Source organism: Myotis davidii, unplaced genomic scaffold (genome assembly GCF_000327345.1).
Source record: "Myotis davidii unplaced genomic scaffold, ASM32734v1 scaffold924, whole genome shotgun sequence".
In the NCBI taxonomy this organism is placed as follows: Eukaryota; Metazoa; Chordata; class Mammalia; order Chiroptera; family Vespertilionidae; genus Myotis; species Myotis davidii.
In genome coordinates this window covers 478,495-487,342 of record NW_006294764.1, presented here as the reverse complement: position 1 = coordinate 487,342, position 8,848 = coordinate 478,495, and the positions used below count along the sequence as shown (strand labels likewise).

Sequence of the window (8,848 nt, the reverse complement as noted above, 5' to 3'; positions counted from 1 at the left end):
CACAACATGAACAACAGCAAAAACAAAATCACAGACATTCCAGAAAACTGGAATCTTAAGCCAGCCAAAGGAATGAAATGTCTATTTTTCATTTTTATTTTTTATTATTATTTTGTTAGCTTTTTTTTGCTTTTTGCTTTTTGCTTTGTTCTCCTTATTTTTGTTTGTTCCTTTTTTTAAAAATATATTGTATTTAGTTTTTACAGAGAGGAAAGGAGAGAGATAGAGAGCCAGAAACATCGATGAGAGAGAAACATCAACCAGCTGCCTCCTGCACACTCCCCACCGGGGATGTGCCCGCAACCAAGGTACATGCCCTTGCCCGGAATCGAACCCGGGACCCTTCAGTCCGCAGGCCGACGCTCTATCCACTGAGCCAAACCGGTTCCGGCTACATTTAATCTTAATAGGTTACACGACTTGGCTCAGTTCACCCAGCTAATAACGGAAGAGCCCATGTCTCTTTACCCACCAGGAATCTTTACCAGTGTGTCTGAACCTGGACGTAAATAAAATCCTGTTCTGATCACTGTAGGCAAGGCTAAGAGGTGGCACGCAATGGATGATGCTCCAGGTGTGGGTAAGTGCAGCCATTTCAGTTTGCCAGCAATCTTTGGAATCAGTTGCAGAAAATGAAGCGCACTGCTTTCCAGAACCGACTTGGCTTGCAATTTTCTGATCAAGTCCCCCCTTTCCTGAACTGTGGTTTCCATTTCTACCAAATGCAGTTGATAACACCGATCTGACTAGTAGTGTTGTTAAGATTACGTATGTATGACTGCTAATCGCTTTCTTTAAGTGTCTAAGCACAGTGCCCTCGCTTGTAGCAGGCAAACAAATTTTAGCGCTGAGCGGAGGGGACAGAGCTGGGACCACTAAGCTAGTCAGATTTGGAGCCTGGGTCGGGCCTCAGCTGATGGCGGCAGCCGATTGGGCCAGCCGGAGGGGGCGGGCCCGGAGAACGGGGCCAGCCGTGCGCCACTGCAGAGCTGAGCTTTGAATCGAGCGCGGTGGTTTCCGCGGTAGCCAATCCTAGACGAGCATTTCCTTCGCTCAGCTGTTGCTGAGGCTCCCAGCCACGCGTCTCACGCCGAGGTCAGTTTTAGCCGTTGCTGCTGTACCCGTGCTCGGCTCTTGCGTGTCCATCCGTTACGACTGCGAGGTTAAGGTCTCAGAACCTCCCGCATTATCCGGGCCGGAAATAGACCCTCGGCTCTTCACTCCAAATATGCCGAGCAGCGCCAGCTTCCCTTTCTGTGGAAGCCGCTGGCTACAGCCCACTCAGGAGTTGTAGTGCCAAGATTCCAGTTTTTATGCGACTTGCTAGAGAAGCTGGAAGTTGCTTTTTGGGGCGAAAACAGGTCAGGGAGAAAAGGTACACCGAGAGTCAGAAGCGAGGATGGGGGTGTCCTTGGGCTAGACGGGGCTGGATTCGGGTCCTTTAAACTGGAGGGGGAGGATCCGGAAGTGGATGGGCGGGGCGAAGGGCCCTGATATATGAGAGGGCCCAGCCGCGCGGGGTCTCCAATCTGCCATTTTCTGTGCCTGTGTGAGTCTCTGGCGTCCCAAATTCGCTGTTTTCTCACAGGCTGTATTTCGTCCGCTGGACCGCCACCTGAGGGGAACGATGGACGCAGAGTCCACAGCCACTGCCGCCATCTCTGCGGAGCTGGTTTCTGCCGAGAAGTAAGCGGGACCGCGGAAAGCTTGAGGCATTGCCCAGTTCGCGGGGAGCGGGGGGGAGACTGGGGCTCCCCGGGAGGGGAGACCAGTGGGTTGGAGGGCTTGCCTCCTAGTGAACAACCGTCGCTGTTTGGGGAGGCCTGGACGCTGGAGAAGCCCACCTCTGGCATAAAGTCTCGCGCGTTAGCAGTTACGCCGGTTGGTTGGCGCCCCCTGCCCCGCTTTTCGCGGCCGCCATCTTGCCGGGGGCAGCGGCGTCTGTCTGCATCGCCAGCCCCTCTTCTTCCTCCCCCGGCCCGGGGCTATCGGCGGGGAGGCGGGGCCCAGCGCACCCTTGAGCCTTCACGGCGCTGCAGCGTACTGCCCCCGCACTCCTGGGGCGCGTCTCCGGTAGGATCCCCAAACAACCTGAGAGAATAACCAATAGAGATTTGGCGCCAAAAAAAAAAAAAAAGAAAAGCCCTGCAGGAGAAGCTGGACCGGTGGGGCCGGTGGGCGGAGCATCAGGGGCGGGATCTGGCGCCCGTGTTCGCCGGCCTCCGCCGGCGCTGGAGCAGGGGGCGGGGCCCTGAGGAGGCGGGAAAACTTCCATTGTTTGGGGCTGCGCGGCCAGAGCCTAGGATTTCCGCTGTGGGGCACCTGGAGGCTGGTTCCCCGCGGTCTCCTCGCTCACCTCGTGCCCTCCTACCTGCAGCGAGCCGGTTCTGGGCCTGTGGTGGAGAGCATCGTGGTTCTTTGGACTGTGGGAGTGTCGGCGGGAGACGCTGTTTCTGGGGCTTCTGGGGGATGTTAAGCATCTTCATCGAGAGCTGCCTGGAGCTCTGCTAGCTGGCGGCGGTGTTGGGTTGGTAGGTAAATGCGCCGTAGGAATGCACACTGAAGGACGAGGGGATGATAGAAGACAGGATTGCTCCGAAGGTGGCACCATGCTGCTCAGGCCTGAGATATTTCTTGAATAGTGAGGAAACGTGTTTTTAATGGTTTTTATTTATTTATTGCAGAGAGGGAGAGAAATAATGGACACATAAATAATGAGAGAGAACCATTGGTCAGGGAATTGAACCCTGACCTCTTGGTTTATAGGTCGACACTCCATAGTGAAAACATTTCATTAAAACAAGTGCTCTTTCCCATCTAGTATGTCCAACTGCGCAATCTTTCCTTTTTTCTCAGGGGCTTTGTTAGTTTTTTCTTGGTGCACTTTTTATTTATTTACTTTTCTTGGTGCACTGTACTGGGAGAGGTTCCTGTGAGGTTTTTATGAATTTCTGTAGCCTTACACTTTGATTGTGTTGGTACACTTACAGTTACCAGAGGTTTACTTATCTCTACCTATGCTACCTATCACTTTTTGGGTCTTTGAATGTTTACATTTGATCCACATGAGTATATTATGAAGTAGTTCTCCTGTAAGTGAGAAAAGTCAAGATCAGAATGCGGAAATTAATAAGTGGTAGAGTCTGCATTAAACCCAAGTTCTTTTTTGTGTGTGTTTGTGTGTGTGTGTTTTATAGCAAAGGTGGAGATTTATTGAAGAACAAGTACAGACTCCCAAGTGGGGAGGGGGAGAGAGTCCCATAAACCCAAGTTTTTATTTTGTCGTTACCTACCCAAAAACTTATCTGAGAGGAAATGAAATTGCAGGTAAACCTAATTAGCTAGTCTGAAAGAACAATAAAAGGCAGCATTCAGAAGTTACATCTTGGTTGAGACTATTCAGAGGTCAAGCCCCTTAGGCGCTTTAAGGGGAGGGTAAAGAAAATGTTTCTGAGTTTATACTTGAATAAGAATGCACATTGTAATTAAAGCATAACCACTGAAAGGATAAGAATATAACTTCCAAACCAGTAGAGAGGAAAGGTAGAATGAGAAATAAACCTCAATACAGGGTTGATTTTTATTTTTTTGGATACTAGCTTCATTGCTTAAGCAGTGATGTTGGGCCACAATTTTGTCTTCTGTAAAAAGCTCCAATTTGGCTTCTCTTCCTCTTGCCATTTAAACAACATGGCTGATGGCAATAATTGTCTAAATGCTAAATCAGTCCTCGTTATAGTTATCTTTTTTAAAAATATATTTTATTGATTTTTTTACAGAGAGAGAGGGAGAGGGATAAAGAGTTAGAAACATCGATCAGGTGCCTCCTGCACACTCCCTACTGGGGATGTGCCCGCAGCCCAGGTACATGCCCTTGACCGGAATCGAACCTGGGACCCTTGAATTCGCAGGCTGATGCTCTATCCACTGAGCCAAACCAGTTAGGGCTATAGTTATCTTTTTAATTAGTTTTTACGGCTTTATGTTAGAAAATATAAAGCATATAAGAGTTTGTACTGTAGTGGTGAGAAGGAATGAGAAAGTTAAAAGAAGTCTTATATGGAGTCATTGAATTTTGACTTCCCTGTCATAATTCCTGAGCTGCTTATCCATTGCTTTAGAAGATGACAAAAAAAAGTAGTTTAGCTCAATAATAAAGTTCTGGCATTTACATGCTAATTAGCAAAATCACTTGCTATAATCCTGCCATATTGATTCAGAATTGCTCCTTTGTTTTTTCAATTGATTTTAGAGAGGAGTGGGGGAGGAGGGAAGAAAGAGAAAGAAATATCCATCAAACCTACAACCTGGGTATGTGCTTCACCAGGAATCAACTTCAAGCAACTTAGCCACACCATCCAGGACCATTCCTTATTTTAACAAATACTGATTTAGGTGCCAGACCTTGTGCTTGGTGCTAGGCTACAGCTAGGATAAAATACACATGGTTTCTTTCCTTAGAATTAAGTCCTGCCGAAACCAGTTTGGCTCAGTGGATGGAGCGTCAGCCTGCGGACTGAAAGGTCCCGGGTTCGATTCTGGTCAGGGGCGTGTACCTGGGTTGCGGGCACATCCCCTGTAGGAGATGTGCAGGAGGCGGCTGATCGATGTTTCTCTCTCATTGATGTTTCTAACTCTCTATCTCTCTCCCTTCCTCTCTGTAAAAAAAATCAATAAAATATATTTAAAGAAAAATTAAGTCCTATATCAGGGGTGGGCAACCTTTTTGTGAGCGCGTGCCAAAACCAGTAAACTCTCCGACTCAAAACTCTTCTGCCTGCCAACCCTAATTTTTTGAGAACACGTTACGCTTACTTGATATCTCTTAAGGTGTACGTATGTGAAGAACCTTGAAGAAATAATAAAATTCATTCGAGCGACAAAAACAACAGCATACGATGATGAAAAATATTTATTTTTTAATGTATACATATGTACACTGATAGTCCAACAGAAAACTTTATGACTCTGTTTGATATTATCAGTGGAACTTTTGCTGCTGCATCACCGATGACAGATTTTACATCAGGTTTATATTTCGTGACCTTCAGAGATATGCACGAGCTACTACTTTCATCTGTCAGGCCACTCCTATGACGAGACATAACAAAATTCATCACTGAGAACAAAATACATCACTGAGTAGATGAAAATATGGAGAGTAATGCTGTTGCAAAGTTTTTTATTTATTTTTTTTAAATATATTTTATTGATTTTTTTACAGAGAGGAAGGGAGAGAGATAGAGAGTTAGAAACATCGATCAGCTGCCTCCTACACATCTCCTACTGGGCATGTGCCCGCAACTCAGGTACATTCCCTTGACCGGAATCGAACCTGGGACCTTTCAGTCCGCAGGCTGACGCTCTATCCACTGAGCCAGACCGGTTTCGGCAAGAGCCTGAACATGTTTTCAAATGTTTGAGCTGTTCAAGTTTTCTGTGAATGTGTTTATATTCTTTAATCTTGGGCTTTTCTTCCATGTTGATTGCTGAGATTCTGTGTGTGTGTGTGTATGCTAAGTTGACCTTTTAAAAAAAGTTTTTATTTTGAGGGAGAGATAGAAACATCAGTCAGCTGCCTCATGCGTGCACTATCAGCTGCCTATTGGGATCAAGCCAGAAACCCAGGGCATGTACCTGACCAGGAATCGAACCAGTGGCCTCTAGGTGCATGGGTTGATGCTCAACCACTGAACCACACCTGCGCTAAGTTGACCTTTTGTAAAATTAACTAGGTGGAATAGAATTAATTTTTTCTTAGTTTCTGAGTTTAAAAAGGCCTTCTCCAGATGCATCACAAAGTATTTCAACCATAATTTTCTCTAGTACTTTGCTGGATTTATATTTTATGTGATGATTTTTCAAGAGAATCAGAAATCAGATTTCTATGTGATATCTTCATAGTTTTAAACGTAGACCTATTATAATTAACATAAAAAAATAACAATGGATAACCTGTCTCTGACCTGGATAGGACATGCACATGTGTCTGTGTGTGTGTGTCCCGGGATTCGACTTGGAGTTCAATCGTTCGCTATGATGTGTGCTCACCATCAGGGGGCAGCGTGGAATGAAGGAAGGCCCAAGCTGGCCCTGATCACCAGCCAGGCCTAGGGAGCCTACCCATGCACAAATTTTGTGCACTGGACCTCTAGTCAGTTTATAATTTTTGTTCTAAAACAATGATTCTTAGAGTGTGAATCTAAAATCAAGGAGTATAGGGAAGTTGGTAGAAATGCAAATCCTCACACAGAACCTAGACACAGAACCTAGAGGGGAAAAAAAGAAATGCAAATCCTGAGCTTCATCATAGACCTGCTGAATCAGAGTCTGGCTGGGTGGCCCAATTAGTTGGAGTATAGTTCATTACACTAAAAGGTTGTGGGTTTGATTCTTGGTCAGGGACATACCTAGATTGTGGGTGTCCTGGGTCTGTGTATGTACTGGAGGCAACAGATCAGTGTTTCTCTCTGTCCTCCTCCTCTCCCTTCCTCTCTCTCACCAAAAAAATATTTATTTATTTATTTATTTGGACTCAAGAAATGAACGTTCTGGGAAACTGCTTCTTTATTTAAAAACACAACTGCCCTAACCGGTTTGGCTCAGTGGATAGAGCATCGGCCTGCAGACTCAAGGGTCCCAGGTTCAATTCCGGTCAAGGGCATGTACCTTGGTTGCAGGCACATACCCAGTAGGGAGTGTGCAGGAGGCAGCTGATGGATGTTTCTCTCTCGTCGACGTTTCTAACTCTCTATCCCTCTCCCTTCTCTGTAAAAAAAATCAATAAAATATTTAAAAAAAACACAACTTATCTTTAGTGAGCAGTTTTGTAGAATGTGAGGTTTGCCAAGAATGCATATATCACATTATAACATACTACATTCTCTTTCATCTGATTGTAAACTCGAAGCTACTATGTGACTGTCTTATTTATAGTATGCCTCATACCTAGCAAATAAATGTTTAACCCCTTCCCCAACAATTTTTTTGTTAAAAACGTTTCTTTTTCAGACTAATTTTTTTATTTTGGTTCTATATAGTATTTTTGATGCTGGTTATGAAAACAGTTTGTAATTATTTTTTCTTCCCATTTTTGTGGTTAAGAATAGTATTTCCTCAGAAAGTTTCTAGATGAAATTATTTAGAATGGTACGTATGTAGCTGGTTTTTGAAGGTAAAGTTTTACTTTTTTTTTTTTTTTAATATATTTTATTGAGTTTTCACAGAGAGGAAAGGAGAGAGATAGAGAGCCAGAAACATCGATGAGAGAGAAACATCGACCAGCTGCCTCCTGCACACTCCCCACTGGGGATGTGCCCGCCACCCAGGCACATGCCCCTGACCGGAATCGAACCTGGGACCTCTCAGTCCACAGGCCGACGCTCTATCCACTGAGCCAAACCGGCCTCGGCAGAAGGTAAAGTTTTAGACGAGTATACTCGTCGACGACTGGAAAAAGAACATTTTGTGAAAACGTGTATACATGTTTCTGCTGGGGAAGGGGTTAACAGAGATTTGAATGAGTAGGATTAAATTTGATAGGCTGCAGTGGCTCAGTGGTTGAGTGTCAACCTATGAACCAGGAGGTCACCATTCAATTCCCAGTTGGAGCTCGTACCTAGGTTGCGGGCTCCCCAGTGTGGGGTGTGCAGGAGGCAGCAGATCAATAATTCTTTTTTTAAAAAATTTAATGCATTTATTATCGTTGATAGTATTACAGATGTCTCCCATTTTCCCCTGTGCATATATTCTTAGGGGGATCTCTCCCAGCCCTCCCGCACGCCTCTCCCGGGAGATCTTCCCAATAATTCTTATATGGTTGATGTTTCTATCTCTCTCTCCCTCTCTGAACTAAAAAATACTTATATAAAACCAATAGGAATATATTAAAATAAAAAAGATTTTAGTATCATGCTGAGCTTTTTAAAAATATTCTTTACTGATTTCTGAGAGGAAGGGAGATAGAAACATCAATGATGAGAGAGAATCATTGATCAGCTGTCCCCTGCACGCCCCCCACCAAGGACTGAGCCCGCAAACCAGCCATGTGCCCCAGTCAGAATCAAACCCCGGATGCCTCAGATAGGCCAAAGAACTATCCACTGAGCCAGACCCACCAGGGCTCATGCTGGGCTTTTAATGGTAGCTCATATGACTATATTAAATTATACTAGAGGCCCAGTACACAAATTCATTTATAGGTGGGGCAGATTGGGGCCAGGTCTTTTCAGGAGGAGGAGATGGCGGGAGGTTGGGGCCAGCTCAGGGGAGGTGCCACAGGCAATTGGCCGGTAGACCCAATTGCGAAGTGGGGGGGCTCTGGAGGGTCCCCGACCCTGATCTGGTGAGGGGGCCAATCTGGGGGGGCGGGGGGGACCGGGCAGGGGGATGGGCTGCAGGAGTTTGGCCGCTGGCCTCACCCTTGGATCAGTCCAGTTCACTGGCGGCAGTGGGTGTCATAGTGACCTGTGATTCCGGTTGCTGGCTTTTTATATATAGAGAGATTTGTTTCTGTTAGCTTCCTTATATAGAGAAACATCAATTTGTTGGCCCACCTATTTATGCATTCATTGGTTGATTCTATTTTTAAAATGTTTTTGTTTCAATTGGCGTTAGGGGGCAATCAGGGTGGAGCTGGCTGGGGAGAGGGACCCCAGACAGATTGGGGTGGTGGGTGCTAATCAGGGGTGGGGCCAGCCGTGGGGAGGGGCCATGGGTGGTTGGCTGGCTGGCCCTGCCCCTGATCAGAGTGGTGGGACCAATCAGGATGGAGCTGGCTGTGGGGAGGGGCTGTGGGCAGATCAGAGGGGTGAGGGCCATCTGGGGCGGGACCACAGGTGGTTGGCCA

At 46.1% G+C, this 8,848-nt stretch overlaps 1 protein-coding gene across 3 annotated transcripts in view; it reads left to right on the top strand.

The window, feature by feature from the left end:
- The first annotated feature begins 1,462 nt into the window (after positions 1 to 1,462).
- NASP (nuclear autoantigenic sperm protein (histone-binding)) overlaps positions 1,463 to 8,848 on the top strand; it is a 29,973-nt gene continuing 22,587 nt past the window's right edge. The window contains exon 1 of one of the 3 annotated variants that reach the window (XM_015567521.1): positions 1,463 to 1,686. In XM_015567521.1, the coding sequence (XP_015423007.1) occupies positions 1,628 to 1,686 (59 nt within the window). In that variant the 5' untranslated portion in view covers positions 1,463 to 1,627. The remainder of the gene's footprint in view (positions 1,687 to 8,848) is intronic. The other 2 variants (XM_015567520.1, XM_015567519.1) reach the window with 2 other exon arrangements.